Here is a 16,529-nt window from a genome sequence, read left to right as displayed (position 1 = left end):
ATCTGATGATGATTCTGTATTGAATGAAAGGAGGCCTTATGCTTTTTTTTTTTTTTTTTTTTGCCATTTTCCATCATATTTATTCATGGATACTTATATTATACATAGTCAAAGTCTCATTTAATGTAGACAACATCTTTACCAGGCGCAGACAGTCAGTGGAAAGTTAACTTAAAGGCAAAGCAAGTAAAACAGCTTGTTACAGACAGACGATGAACCACGAGGCCGCACTATACTTAGATATAAGCAAAATTAATAAAGATTATTTTGTAATTTGAATCACGCATAGCTACTCAAGTACAGCACAAGAATAAAAATACTGGGCTTGAAATGTACATAATTAGTCCCCTTTAAATACAAGGGGTGTAGCAAAGCTGGAAGAAGTAAATTTGTCATAACAGTCATGAAACTGAGCCGAAATATTAGCTCATCTAAAAGAAGACGTGACATCTTGCATCCCCCTCATGGACGAGCACAAGTAAGTTGAGACTGGTGTACAGGGGCTCACAGTGAGTACTCATCCATTTCCAACAAGAAGATTTGAACTGAACTTTACTAGAGAGTTGAAACATTTTTCTACACACTGCCTTTCAGCTAACAGTGTCTCAGGACATTGAGTGATGGAGTACGCCACAGTCTGGTGTTCATCTGTGCAACTTTAAAATAACTGCAGACTTCTCAACTGCACTTCACGAGGGACTAGTGAAAATTATTTACACTAAAAGACACTTTATAAAACAGTAGGAGATGGATGTTAGAGCAGATACAGTAAATTACAGTATTAGCTTACATCTCTATAAACACAAGGATGTTCATAACGTAACAAAAAACTGTGAGCTTACCATCTTCAGTCAAGATGTATCAATATATGATTTAAGACCATCAAGAAAGTTTTGCACAGGAAATAAGTTTATTCACATTTATATATATATGACATAGAAATCTGTAAAAGGCAACTGAAGTGGTGCGGTGAATGCGTATTTAAACATAACAAAGCATTCAAATAATAATAATAATAATAATAATACCTCAAACCAACCTGTTACTGTTTGCAGTTAAAGGTTTTTACCCTTTTTTTTATTTTAAAAAGTGCACTTTCAGCAATCGCAATGTTCCATTTATAAAAGTTAACGAGTAAGGCAGCATGAGTCTTTTTTTTCCCAAAATGCAAAAATACTCGTCCAGTTATGAACCAACAATTTTCTCATAAATACCAACAAAAATCTAAAACGGTAAAATTCTTGATCTTAGTGTGCACACTCTTCCTCTGGAAGCCTGCGAGCCAATCATTGACCTCTGTGGGGCTGGCTGATCAGCACTATGACAGTGGTGGAGCAGAGGCCAAGACAGCTGTCCACAGGCCTGACAGCACTTAACCATTAACCTACCTTAACATTTCCCTCAGCTTCTGTCTGGCACGCTATCACTACATTGGAAGGTGTGTGCTGTGCCTGGTCAATCATTGACAGACCAGTTTTTCTGTACACAAGGGCCCTTATGGCTGAGTGGGCACAAAAGGCACACTGTCTCCAAATAAGGCCGTGTTTGTGTCACTTTGTGTCACAGAAAAGGCACCATGTCTAAAATTAAGCATCAACACTTGCTGGTCCCTTGCAAATTTTGACATCAGTAATTGTAGGTGTACATTTGAGTACAAGTGTTGTTCTCAAGGCTGCAGTTCATGTGTCTGCGTTTCTCTCTGGCTTTATAGTGAGCCAATAGCAGCGCTCAGTGAGTTGGAATGTGATGATTGGGCTGAGGAGGACCCAGGAATCCGAGCCTCTGTTTGTTCTTCCTCTGTTCTGTCATCTGTTGAGGAGAAGGGGAGGAAAACAAAAGCTGTAAGGTTTGTATATTCTGTATGTAGCACACACAGAAACTTGGTTTCTTGCCATTAATGTAGTAGTACAGATATATATATATAGATAGATATATAGATATATAGATAGATATATAGATATATAGATATATATATATATATATATATATATATATATATATATGAATAAACTTGCAGTACATGTAGATTTCTCCTCCAAGAGTGAACAAACTGTTTTAGTTTAGACAAAAATCATTGAATTTGTCATTTCAGAAGTTGCACAGTTATTCTACAACATTCTTCTATCAATTTTAAATCGCCTGAGATGTAATCTTCTGCACGGCTGCATGAAAATAACCTTGTTCAACACTGCCGTTATGACTGGAAACTAAAATGTCCCTTGGAAACTTCATTAGAGGACACAGTCATGTGTGGGAGTGTGCAGAACTGTGACCTGCACAGTGGATGTATAAGAGTAAGTGCGTGTGTGTAAATGAATCAGAAATGCTGGTTCACATTTACAGTGGTTTCCAGTGTTGACGTCACAAATGGGGTCCATGGGTTCTGTGAGCCGTAAACTGTATATGCAAAATAAAGGGGGCGAAAAAAAAGCAGGCTGTGCAGAAAGCCACACTGCTAAGTAGCGACACACATAAACCTACACAGAGTCTCAGCTGTGATAGTGTGCAGAGGTCAGCAAAAGGTTGTAATGAAGGAGGAGCTGCAGGAGAACTTTCCTCCCAGTGAGAAACAGTCTTGAGTTCATATCTGGTGTGAGAGCTGCAGACCTCCCTTGTGACTGCAGAGCTGTGGTTGGGCCTCACCTAACCCTCCATAAACACACTCACCTCCTGTGGCGTAAACTACACTTTCTGTTTACCATATAGGTGGAGTAGTATTCATGCTAACCCTATGATTCCTTATTAGTCAGAATAGAACCGGCAAACTTAGATTAGAATAGGTCTGCCTGCAGCTGACACAAAACAGATTCAAAGATAATGCCTTGCCATCTTTGTTCAACCGTGCTGTAATAAAAGACATATTGAGCTGTTACTGGGGGTTACATGAGAGATCCCAGCACACAGCGAGATGTTACCAACTTTACTGCTTGCAGAGGTCGACAGTAGCTGTTCTCTTTTTTTGTTGTTTTTGTTTTTTTTAGTGAAGTGTTATTCTGCCCCATAAGGAGCTGTTTTCACACATTAGGCAGAAGAGGAACAAGGACAGGCCTGTGACTGGAATCACATGCAGAGGAGGCAGGTGATGAGAGTGATCAGTCACACTGCAGCAGCGGTGCTAGTCATCCAAACAGCCAGAGGCTCACTGGCGGCTCTCAGTCGTGTCGACTGCTGACGTGATAGTCACCTGTCGTGCTGCGTTCAGTAGCAGAATCCATCTGCATGAATAAACTGAGAGCATAGGGACTCTGCTAAAGCTATGTCTTTTATGTGACCTCCTCCCCTGTTGGTGTTACGAGGAGTCATGTGATGTGGACTTCACAGCACATGCGTGGCAGTCAGCTACCGAACAAGACGCAGTTTTACTTTGTGCTATTAAGCAGTTACAAAGAGCACAATGCTCAGAAGAGACCTTTTCCACAAGAGCATGAAAAATGCCTGAAGTAGCATTCTACCTGTTCTTTGAGCTCAGCCAGCTGGCCTGAGAGCTGAGCCACCAGATTGGCAGTGTTCTCCAGTTTCTCCTGCAGAGACCGCATCTCATTTTGCTCGTTGTCTCCCTCGCTGCTCACCAGAGACATGGCTCTCATACGAGGGAACCAGTCCAAGTTCTTCTCCTGGAGGAAAGGGGGAGAGAGATGGTATGTATGAGAAACGGAGAGAAAGGTGAAAAGAATAAACGCCTGAAATAAAGCTGACTTAATAGGTCAGAAAGATGGAAGCAACAGTATGTTGGCACACATGCAAGATTTGCATAGACACGTCAGGAGCATTACAGTGCTGAAGCCAGACTGCAGGAGGAGAGTAAACACAGAGGTAGTGGTAAGTGAAGACAGGCATGGAGGTTTAATATTAATCATTTCATCAGAATGGAAGCTGCTCTCCGTTTTGCACCTGACAGTGTAAATTTTTTTAAGCACCATTGCTGTCTCTTGGATACAGCAGATAGCAATAATACACTAAATGAACAGTAACTGGCATTTCAATTCTCACCCACTCCATAAGCACACTGTTGATGCACACAGGAGATGAGTCACTGTCGTCTATCAAGAACACAACTGGGAGTATAGTGTTACTTATGCGCTCGCGCGCGCGCGTGCGTGTGTGGTCACATGCAAAACGCGGATGTTTATTTTCTGTTTTTCTAACAGCGCAGCAGCAGCAGAGCAAACACTCTGCAGCAACGGTATAAGAAAACAAGGCGCATGCAAACCTATAGAATTATGTAAAGCGTGACTGTGTTTGTCTCTGTGTGGGTGTGTGTGCTGTTCATTTGCTACTGCATGGATATGTACACAGAAAGGTGTGAGCGAGCGTGTGTGTTTTACAACACGCGTGGCTCTTGTGCAACGCTGAAAGTGAGATAGGTTTCACAGCGACAGACTGCCATCGGCTTATCTTATGTAATATTCTTTAGCCAGTTCTTCTGATAAAAATTACTTAAAAGGTGCTGAGAGTGGGATTTGACTGGCACCACGTTAAGTCTGGTAGGAGGAGTGAGGTATTCTCCCACCTTCTCTTATATAAGAATAAACCGCAGGGATAGAAAGACCGATCAGAGTGCGAGACGCTGAGGACAAAGAAGAGGGCATGCCGTCTGAGGGTGGACAGGGATGTGGAGCGTGTCGGTTATTTGTTTGCATTTTCTCATGTGATCGGTTTAACCACTCTGCTAGGTGAAACATTCGTATCGTGAGTTTACTGCTTTGTCCATTCCTCATCAACAATACAAATGGAAACTCTCAGAAACTGTTCATATCAGTTTTATATATGCTCGCAGTGTCAGATTTTTAACATTCAAACACTGAAAAACTGTTGTGAATTTGACAGTTGTATACAAAATACAAATTTCTACTATATAGACTGAAATCATAATAATAGCACTGGGAATACATGAGAAACTCTTAGTTACTTCGTTACCCAAATCATAAGTGAACCTTCAAAGTAATTTCAGTTTAGCATGCACATGCACTCACCAGAGACTATTAGTTTTACCTTGCTAGCATATTGGTATCACAGCATCACACAGTTGGTGCAGATTTGTTGGCCACTCATCCACGATGAGAATTTTACCACATCCCAAAAGGTGTTCTATTGGATTCAGATCTGGCAACTGTGAAAGCCATCCAGGTGCAGCAGACTAATTTTCATGATGAAGAAACCAAAGCTTTTGTGAACTTTGGCCCCAATTTTCTTTTCCAATTCTGACAGGCGTGGCACCCGGTGTGGTCTTCAGCTGTCGTAGCCTTTCTGCTTCAAGGTTCAGGCTCAGAGATGCTCTTCTGCATACCTTGGTTTGTTGATGGGTTATTTGAGTTACTGCTACCTTCATATCAGCTCAAAGCAGTCTACCATTCTCCTCTAATCTCTGGCAATAATAAGGCATTTTCAACTAAAGAACAAACAATCTTAGCATATTACTTTACAGATGGTTTGGTGGGAAAATCCCAATAGATGATTATTTTGTGAAATACTCAGACCAGCCTGTTTGGCACCAAAAATAATTCCATGTTCAAAGTCACTAAAATCACCTTTCTTCCTCATTCTGATGCTCAGTTTGAACTTCAGCAGGTTGTCTTGGCCATGTCTGCATGTCTAATTGCTCACTGGATATTTAGCAAGCAGCTGAAAAGGTGTAGCTAACAAAGTGGCCACTGAGTGTGTACACACACACACACACACACACACACACACACACACACACACACACACACACACAGTAAGTAAAAGCATAATATATCCACTTTAAGAGATGCATCAAACAAGCCGTTTTCTAAAGGAAATAGCTTAACTTACATTATACAGATCAGAACAATTGTACCTAATGAAGTGGCCAGTGATGTTATAAACTTTGCATTTTTAGCATTTTGCTAGGCTTTAGCTGACGCCAACATGAAGTATTAAAATTATCACATTTAACTGGTGTTATTATATAAAATCAAAACGCCTCATCTGAGGGTTAGAAACAGAGAAAAAAGGGGCCTGGTGAAGAATGGAAGTGGAGAAATATGATCAAGTACACATATTACTAAAACTGGGTTTAAAACAAGGTTGAGTCTCTTTCACTGAAGTAGATTTATGATTAGGTGCCATTTAGTTGTGCTATCACATAAGCAGACCCTCTTCGCAGAATGTCAGCTTTTATTTTAAATGAGAGGCAATAGCCACTTTAAGTAACATCACTTATCTGAATGATTGTTAGCAGGTCAGTTTAAGTTGTCAGGTTACAGTTTGCTCCATTGGCCATTTTGCAGATATCTGAGTCAGATCACTCTGTAAATAAAAAGGTCCTTTCACTCCTTTACTGTACTTTGTTTTCTATTCCTGTTTTTTCTTTTAACCAGAACAGTCTGTTCACTACTCAGTGCTGTAAAGTATGAATTAAGTCATTCTATAAGAGCTTGACTGAAGATCTTTTCTGATTTAGGCTTCTGGCATCACAGGGGACATAAAATTAAAAAAGGAAAAAAAAACAAAAAACAAAAAAAACACACAGCAAAGGCTGTGAGAGCTCAGAGACAAAGCTCCAACATCTGAGGACTATCTAAAGCTCACTCTTAACAGCTGGATTAAAAAAAACCCTCAAAAATGTGAACATAATATCATTTTGTATGTGAAGTCCCTCATGTTGCCTGAAGCATTGTTTAATTAAAGAGTTAAAGTTAAACATCCCACCAATGTTTTGTTGCTCTTTATTAGACTGTACAGTAATCCACTGTGGGCTATGCTGCACTGTCTCAATGAGTCAGGCTTTAGTGTCGCTTCATGATCAATTTAAACACATAACTGAGTGTGAATTTACAGACATTCATGTGCTTCTCACTCTGCTGCCGTCACCAGACCAGTGTGCGTTTATTTCATCCCGTACGGGTACATACTGTACATACAATCTGTAATATACTCCAGAAAAGTCAGGGTACTGATATAAAAGTGTGGGAACAACCTTAGATGTCACCAAAGACAAACAATGTATAATCAAATATCATCAACGCTCCAGGTTCCAACCACTGTGTTGTTGTTGTTGTTTTCTTTTTAAAAACCCAGGCTTAAAGCATAGGTTTTAATCATGAACAATAATGCTATCCATGTAATTCTACAAGATTCATTAAACTTCCTGACATATCTGAAGGTATTAGACATGCTGTAAGCATGGAAACAGACATTTATATACATACAGTACAATAAAAGGACATATTCATTAAAACAGTGCAGCCTACTGGGTAAAATTAGTAGTTGAGAGTCGCTGGTTAGCTAAAAGCATCTTTCTCAAAATTTATTTTTAATTTAAAGTATCTGTGCAGTAATGATTTTACTTGCTTTACTTTAATTATCAGTTAAGTATGCAGCACATAATTATTAAAGTGCTATGAAATATGTTTTTTGTATTATGTGTCACAACTCCATGGATCCTCTACCCTACACGCTTGACTTTGAGGTTAGTCAAGCTCAGTGAGGTTAAAATAATGGAGTTCAGCCTGAATGACGTAGCTGCACAACACGTCCTTGTGATCAGCAGCCACAGAAGAGTGTCAAAGTATACAATGACACAGCACACAACAGTGCACCAGACAAGCATACACATATCACTGACACACACACACGCACACACACACACACACACACACACACACACACACACACACACACACACACACACACACGTTCTTGACTGGGACATTTAACAAAAAACCACAGCAGTACTTTCATCTCATTAAGCAAATTCTAACCTCTGTCCTCAGTTTACATCACAAATGCCGGCCCTTCGTTTGCTTCTTTTATTAAAGGCAATGCGTTGCATGTGTGTTATATCAGAAATAAAGGGTTCATGATGTGACAGTGACTGTGTACATGTGTACGTGTGTGTACGTGTGTGTGTGAGAGAGAGAGAGGGAGACAGAGAGAGAGAGAAAAAAGAAAGGGACAGGGGAGCACGTGCCAGGCAGGGCTGAGCTATTAGCAGGCCACTTGAGATGGGTTATGTAACGCTGTGGCTGCTGCAGTACTTGCTGGGCCTGTAGTCGCTGTCATAATTTTACACACAAACACCCGCACACTGACTCACATCCACATGCACAACACCGTCAGAACAGTCACAGTGTAACAAGATCCTACTTTTTTTCTTCTTCTTTTTTTTTGGCTTTGCACCACATCACTTTATCCTACCAGATGAAATCATTAGTCAGGAGCTGCTTGTGTGTGCCTGCATGCATGTGTGTTTGAGGTCATCAGGTTACAGCTCTGTTCCATCACTGGGAGGGCAGTTTAGTTCATACAGCAGCTGCTGCCAGTGTTACCCTAAAACTGTAGTGAAGTAGCGGAGAATAGAGTTAAAAAACAAAAAGATCCAATTAGTAAACTGGCACCAGCAGTATTTCTACCTGAACATCACATCAAGCACAACTCTGTGTTGGGATGTGGAGAACACAAACGGTGCAAGCTGCTGCAGACATCTGCATCATGGACTAGCACTTCTCTCCAATTCAGCTGCTCTTTTACAGCTTACGTCAAAACACCGACGCTTTCTCTTATCAAGACTAAGTTACTATGTGTGAGCAAGTGGAGCAATTTAATACAACATTTTAAGATGACGGGGCAGCAAAGAGACAGACTTGTTTAAAAAACAAAAAAGCAACAATGAAAAAACAAAACAAAACAGGAATCCTAATCAAGGCAGTACAGTCTGAAACATGAGTCCCATTATGCCCTAGCAGAGCAGTTTATTGCATTTTTTAATTAGATCCTTACTGTCTGGTATATGCTCACACAACTTGTGTATCTTCTGTTCAAAAAAATAAATCCAAAATAAGACTAGTTAAAAAGCTGAAGTTAAGGTAAAGTAAGCAAACAACTAATACCCTAAACATATACCAAACTTAAACTTAATGAATGTCAGAAGCTGAATGCATCAGACAGAAAAACTATTTCTGGAGATTTTAAAAATGTAAAACTCTGCTTTCAGTTCCCTGTGCAACCTGCACGTAGGTGAAACCTGCACCACCTGCACTCTGAGTACAGCACAACCTCTTTATATTTATTCTGACATGGTGGTAGGATTTTATATGAAAGATTGCAGTAAAGCATACAAGCGCTGCACAAACAAACTGTACGCAACAGGCTGTTTGTTTAGTTGTCCACGTGCGTGCGCATGTGACTGTGTGGGTTCTGCAACACTTAAGAGGTGTTAATATGTAAAACCCAAAAGAAGTTAGAAGTTCATTTAAAAAAAAAAAGGTGATTCTTTACAAATCAATTTATTCACAATAATATTAATATTATCTCATTCTGAATTTTATGGCAGCAACATGTCTCAAAGTTCAGATAGAGGCAACAAGATGCTGGAATAGAAAGTGGTACTAAGTAGAAAGGGGTGGAACAACATGCAGCTGAACTTCTCAGAAGTAAAGATCGGTAAAGATTGCACCAATGTGCAAAAAACTACATCTAAAAACTGTGGAACAGTTTCAGAATAATGTTCCTGAATGTAAAATTGTAAAGATTTTGAACATCTCATGACCTACAATCAAAGGTTTTTTCATAATCTCTGTGTAAACGTCTGGATTCCTGTGATCTTTAGGCCCTCTGGTGTCAGTGCACTGAAAACAGGCCTAAACTGTCAAGGAAATCACTGTACAGCCTCAGAAATGCTTTAGTTCATGGTGTCATCCACAAATGCAGGTTAAAGAAAAAAGAAGAAGCCAAATGCAAACATGATCCAGAAATTCTGTTGCCTTGTCTGGGCCAAAGCTCATTTAAAATCGTCTGACGTAAAGTGGAAAACTGTGTTCTGTGATCGGACAGATCGATATTTGAAATTCTTTTTAAAGAGAGCAGGACCATCTGATGGTACGGGGGTGCATTAGTACCTATGGAATTGTCAGCTTGCACATCTGCAAAGGCACCATCAATACTGAAAGGCATACAGCATACAGATTTAAGAGGAACAGATGCAGATGATGTTGTTGTCAGAAAAAGCCTTACATATTTTTGCATATTTCAGCAAGAAAACATACTGTAGCCATTGAAACAGCATGGCTTCATAGTAGAAGAGCCAGGTGCTGGGCTGGCCTGCCTGCCTTGAAAACATTTTGTGTGTCATGAAAAGAGAAATACGACAGACGGCCCAGGACTGTTGAGCCGTTAGAATCCAGTATCAGACAGGAATGGGACAGCGTTCCTCTCCGAAAATTCCAGCACCCAGTCTCCTCAGTTCCTAAATCTTCACACGCTCTTGTTAAAAGAAAAAGGTTGCTGTGTGCGTGCAAATTCAAAATTGGCTTGTGTTTCTTCAAATGGTGCATTTTCTTAGCCTAAACATTTGATATGTTTTCCATTTTCTGTTGACAATAAATTAAGGGTTTCTGAGATTTTGTTTTTAAGTAGAATTTACACAATGTCCTCACTTTTTTTTTTTTTTTTTTAAACTGGGTTTGTAAATTCCTGACTCATCATTGCATCATCACCCAGCAATACCTTGGCCTGGCATCAGAGAACCGACCTGTTGGAAGACCTGCTGATGCATATTAATTCAACGTCTATCACCTGTTTGTTATGCAAATTGTTCATTATAATGCCACCATTCTTATGCCCATCACGGCTGAATGTTAATCACAAAATGTGCCATTGTGCTCCAAGGCTTCATTTGAATCCATTAACCTAACAGCAACACCTTTAGTTGCCCTTACATCCTTCAACTTCTTGTCTGTGTGTCAGTGCGGCAAGTTGGTACATTGATGATAATAGGCCTGGACTGGGTTTAATTACTATTTAACCACACTGTGTCCCTGCAGGTTAGGAGCTCAGTATGGTGAGGACTACCTGAGTATAGAACCCCATCTCTCTCCAGCAGCGAGGGGAAAGGAGAATAAATTGGGATGCCTGGCACAGTCCTAGAGGCTCAGTCTCATTTTTTGATCACTCGTCTGCTGTAGAGGATCACGCTTCTATAGCACACTGTGCAAGTCTGCTAACTAAAGAGGCTGTGCATCTTTAAGGCTCTAACACGAAGACATCTGTATGCTCATCTGCTTGCTCATCTGCTTGGTGCAGCTTGCCAACAAAATATGAATTAGGGGGTGAAATGAATGTGTTTGTTTGTCCATATGTTCCTGGAATAATAAGGAGGCTTGGGTGTGTTTATGTACCACCTTAAAAATGTGCAGTCTCAAATTCCTAAATCTTTACACTGCTGTATGTCTCTTAAACGTGATCTGTATAAAGAGAGTTAAGCTATTTTGATCAGACAACAACTTGTGAGATGTACCTGTTAAAGTGGATCTATTACACTTTGACTTATTGTGTGTGTGCGCATATACACTAAGTGGCCACTTTGTTAGGTACATCCGAAAAATGGCTGATTAACAAGCAGCCAATCACATGGCAGCAATTCAATACATTCAAGCATGTAGATGTGTTCAAGACAACACGTTCAAACTGAATATCAGAAAGAGGAAGAAAGCTGATATAAGTGACTGAGCATGGCATGGTTATTGGTGCCATACAGATTGGTCTGAGTATTTTAGAGAAATCTGCTCACACTCACACTCACACACAGAAAAAAAAAACATGGATCCATCCTGCCTTATATCATCCATTCAGGCTTCCGGTGGTGGTGTAATGGTGTGAGGATGTTTTCTTGGCACACTTTGAACCCTTTAGTACCAACTAAGAATGGTTTAAACACTAATGTAACCCTAAACACCAAAGCCTAACCGAGTACAGTTGTTATTAACCATGACCATACCTTTATGAGCACAGTCTGCCCACCTTCTGACAGCTTCCAGCAGGATAACTCGACATGTTAAAGCTTAAATCATCTCAAACTGGTTTCTTGCACATGACACTGTACTCAGACAGCCTCCACAGTCACCAGATTTCAAACCAATAGAGCACATCTGGGATGTGGTGTAATGGCAGATCCTCATCATGAATGTACGGCCAACAAATCTGCAGTAAATGTGTGGTGCTATCATGTCAATATGGACCAAAATCTCTAAGCAATGGCTCCAGCATCCTTTTGAATTTATGCAATAAGAATCAAGGCAGTTATGAAGGCAATAGAGGGTCCAACACAGTACTAGCAAAGTGTAATTAATTGTGCATGTTCATATTAAAGCTGGCCAAAGTTTCAGATAAGGTTAGCATATGAGGACGAGTAGAAATGATCCCTCTGAGCGGCTCTGTTTTTTCTACTCGTCACTGTAAAAGATCAGAGTGTGTCCGCTTAGCATCGTCATCTCAGACACAGAGCGCCGGCTGTGAGCACGGCAGCCCCAACCGCTTGCTGCTCAAATCTTCTTTTTACGAGAAGCTTTCAGTCAAGCTTTTTAAGCCCACTTAAAAAGTTTGTTTTATAAAGTGGGTGAACTGACACACTGCACCAAAGCCCAGCATAATATAAATAAGAATAATAACTGTTTTAGTAGATTCTGAGAATAAAAATATGGATGCGTAAATGAGCATAATGGGTCACATTTAAAGAACATAAATCTGCATTACAAAGATACACTGTAACCATTTCCTGTGTGTATAGTGTGTATATATTTGGCCTACTTACTGCAATCATTTTGTTTACGTAGCTCTCAGGACCAGTGTACTCGGTTGGATCCTTCACTCTCACCAGAACCATGAAGTAAAGGTAGTGCCACATGTTGTGTTCAGACTTGATATGCTCCTCAAAGGACACCGTTTTGTTATCAAATTTGTCTCTTTCCAACCCTGCAAGATTATACACATTAGCTCTGTTATGAATTCTACCTTAGACCATTTTGTCTATCATAGGCATGCTAGCTATACCACGAAGCTGTCTGTACACACCACAGATGAAACAACTGGTTTTGAGGATTTCCTCCTTCCCCTGTTTCTCACTCCTCAGGTCTGCAAAGGTGTCAATGATAACACCAAAGATGAGGTTGAGAACGATGATGATGACAACAAAGAAAAACAGAAGGTCGTAAACCACTCGAGCTGCAAATAGTGGCTCCTGGAAATATGGAAGAAACGCAGAATTTTATTTCAGGTTTTTCTTCAGACAGAACACACAATGAGAAAATGCCATTTTTCTGTATTCCCTGTATTCGTTTTCGGCTTGTCCTACCTCTTTGGAGGGTCTCCTGAGAATATCTCCCACACCACCTCCATTACGCAGGCCCTGGTTCAATACAGTGATTATACACATGAGCAGAGTGTCGCACACCCGCTCGGTCCCATCATCTTCACCTAACAAGACGAAAACACAGAGAAAAACATGTGATGGAAGAAATGGAGAGAGAGAGAGAGAGATAGAAAACCTATAAAAAGGGAGATTTTATCAAGAGGACCTTTGGTGTCTAATGGGATAAATGTGCACCTTTAAATTTGTGTTACATCTGGTATGAAATTACACAAGATTGGACTGACACGCAATACTGTTGTTCTTTAAAAGTTCTTCTTAAAAGGTGCTTCCCTTTTCCATCATTACATTCTGCTCATTTGATAAATTGTTTTTATTAATCTCACAGTGAGAATATTTATTTTTATATTAGTCTTAATTTTATTAAACTGAGCTAGAAGAGTTGAAGAAGATTTTAGTTCATGAAATGAAAACAACATTCAAAAACAATTTGACCTAATTCAGATAAAAGTGTGACTCAGCTGACGCTGACAAGTGACTGATAATAAAACACCTCCAACTCCTACTGTAAATGAATAAAGCCACGCACAGCATGACTGCTGAGGAGAAAGAAGAGGTGAAGGATGTGGCTGAGATCACGTGTGTGCCCTTATGGCGCAGGTGATCCGTGGAGACGAAGGAGAACAAACAGGAGTAGGAGTCACCCGCCCTGCCTCATCAAGTTTCTTTGTGTGCACAAACTCAGTGTGTGTGCATGCGTACGTGCTTATGTCTCAGTATGTGTGTTAGTAACCTTTCAGGAAGTGATTACTGCTGGAAAGGTCACATACACGCCCACCACCCCAGTCAAAACACAAAATCTTAAAACTTATCCACTCCGTGACTTCCACCATGGGTAGGACATATTCAGTTTAATTTTACCCCAAAACCTACCAGGAACAGATGTGGGTGTAGAAGCAGGGCATCTCTCATTCAAACATGAGCCTGCAACCTCGCTGTTGCTCAATAAATCCCTTTTTCCTACAAGAACAACAAAAACATGGGAAGTTTGCGTCAGTGACAACAGCACTAAAAATTTCCATATGAAAGGTGACGATTAAATTATGCTCCTGCATTAAACCTTCTTCCCGCTAATTCTCATCAGCACTGGTAGAAATCAGCAAGAAAGATATAGTCAGACATTATGTAAACTGAGGCAGCAGCTGCTGGGTGGGCGGTGAAGTGTTGCTGAAAAATCCTGAGCAAATCATTTGCACATCGGCAAAGCCCCGAGCAGCAGAGGAGCCGCACCGCCTGAGCGGGTCACAGCTCTAAGTTGGCAGAAGAGTGTAAAGGGTGCTCCCCAGTTTTGATGAAGCTCCCTCACGTCGTATCTCCACTCAGCCTTCAGCTAACATACAGAGAGGCGTGAGCCCAGCTGGTTACATAACCCACCACTGCTCGGCTGTGTCTGCTGTGCTCTATTCAGTAAAACACAGGATGGCGCGGCCACCAGGTTATGCAACAGGTGCACATGTGCTAGCAGGATGTCTTCCTGACTGTGGGTGCTGGAGCTCATTAACACTACCCACACTCTCCACAGTGTTTTCAAAACATGTGTCTGGGTGGGTATATATATATATATATATATATATATATATATATATATATATATATATATATATATATATATATATATATATGGCTTACTCTAGATGGTCGACAATTTCTATGGGGAGATTATACACAAGAAAATGCTGATTTGATCATTGTAATTAAGAAATTATAGATCAGATCAAAAGTGAAGGGAAAAAATGAACTCGCTGGATCAACTAGCATCCAGCAACTCCAAAATGTGAACAATTTTGTACATTCCGTTCTATGATTTACACAAATTCAGAAAACGAAAACACAGCTCACTAACAAATCACAGATGTTCATGGCTGGAAAAGATTAAAAAAGAAGAGCAAACTTGTTTCAGTTCAACTAAGGATAACTTTCACGAAAGATAACAGAAAAATATACTGAGAGGAGCGCAAAGCACAACTACAATCCAGTCTGGAGAATCAACAAAACTTTCCTTTTCCTCCTTACACAGTATAGACTTGAAATGAAGTTAAGAGAGATAATACATATCACCAGATATGCAATTACTGCACATACTACTAGAAGATTTGATCTTTTTTTACATTGTAGAAATTATTATTTATTTAATTGTTTAAACATTGCCAAACTGGAGCCATCAGTGCATTTTTAAAGGTTTTTAAGTATGACACATTCATTGGAAAGGTCAGGTATAAGTACTATGACTAAAATAGATGTGGCATTCTTGCAACTGATTTCTATTGCATCACATTTCTTGCAGTTACATCTGAAGATGTTGAACATCACCCATGTCTCACTCAGTGTTTTTTCTGCTTTCCTCATAAAAGTGGAAGTGAAACTGTCACTATTTGGTGTAGTTTGTTTTAAATATCACACTAGACTGGTGATAAACATAAGCAGCATTTTTGAAGCATTATTTTCAAATGGCAATATCAAAGGATATCTTAAAGCCCAAGGAATTTACGACAGGGAGAAGACCACAGTAATGACTTAGTGTACTTTAAAAGTTAAAGTTTCTGACCTGGTGAAGGAAGGCGGTCCACCTCCATGCGGAAGTCGTCTTTGAGGAAGAGGAAGCCGATGATGGAGAAAAAGTAAACGAGAAAAACGGCCAGAACCGCTGTCAAAAAAATGGAGCGGCCATTTCTCGTCACACTCTTTATCACATTGAGCAGCGTCTCCTCTCGAATCACCAGGTCGAAAAGCTGCAAAAGGAGATCGTTATCTGTGAGCCATCAGCAAACATTCGGAGAACACTGTCACAAATCAAACGAGCTCTCTTACCAAAAAGCTGTAGAAGAACTCATGAACAAAGAGGCCCAGGACGCAGATGATGGCATACCACAAATGGTAGATAAAGAGCATGTCCATCACGACTGCTTTGTAGCCTCGAGTGAACGTCCCCTGGTTCCCCACAAAACTTACAAGAAACACCAACTTGTTGAAAAGCTGAAAATGGAATAAAAACAAAAAAAACTCGTACGTGTGAAGAGGCAAGAACAGACACATTCTTCAAAAACAAGCCTTTGTTCACTTACATTGACAGCACCGAGCAAAAGCAGCGCAGGGCCGAGGCCCATTGTGTAGATAGCACGCAGAATAAGGGAGACCAGGAAGAACCCGATGCCTATTGGTTTAGGTAAGACGGGAAGCAGTGCGGTGAAGACTCCCAATGCCACCCACAGTAAGATATTCCAGAATGGGGATAATGTGCCTGTGTGGAAGAATAAACAATCGAACAAGGCACAAAACATCAATGCTTTAAAGCACAACATCCCTCTAATGAATTATTTATCTGAGCTAAAAGCTTAACTTAGCAAACAGTCAAAGGAAACACTTT

The 16,529-nt window shown here is 40.3% G+C and overlaps 1 protein-coding gene across 1 annotated transcript in view; it reads right to left on the bottom strand.

The window, feature by feature from the left end:
• Window positions 1-891: 891 nt before the first annotated feature.
• itpr2 (inositol 1,4,5-trisphosphate receptor, type 2) overlaps window positions 892-16,529 on the bottom strand; it is a 61,994-nt gene continuing 46,356 nt past the window's right edge. Inside the window, exons 49-57 of the mRNA XM_080874091.1 lie at window positions 16,228-16,403; window positions 15,974-16,138; window positions 15,711-15,894; window positions 14,039-14,125; window positions 13,091-13,212; window positions 12,811-12,976; window positions 12,551-12,711; window positions 3,453-3,614; window positions 892-1,809 (exon numbers count right to left, since the gene is read on the bottom strand). Of these exons, the coding sequence (XP_080730217.1) occupies window positions 1,729-1,809; window positions 3,453-3,614; window positions 12,551-12,711; window positions 12,811-12,976; window positions 13,091-13,212; window positions 14,039-14,125; window positions 15,711-15,894; window positions 15,974-16,138; window positions 16,228-16,403 (1,304 nt within the window). The 3' untranslated portion in view covers window positions 892-1,728. The remainder of the gene's footprint in view (window positions 1,810-3,452; window positions 3,615-12,550; window positions 12,712-12,810; window positions 12,977-13,090; window positions 13,213-14,038; window positions 14,126-15,710; window positions 15,895-15,973; window positions 16,139-16,227; window positions 16,404-16,529) is intronic.

This window comes from Rhamphochromis sp. 'chilingali', assembly GCF_963969265.1.
Source record: "Rhamphochromis sp. 'chilingali' genome assembly, chromosome: 2".
Taxonomy (NCBI): Eukaryota; Metazoa; Chordata; class Actinopteri; order Cichliformes; family Cichlidae; genus Rhamphochromis; species Rhamphochromis sp. 'chilingali'.
This window is presented reverse-complemented; position numbering and strand designations above follow the sequence as displayed.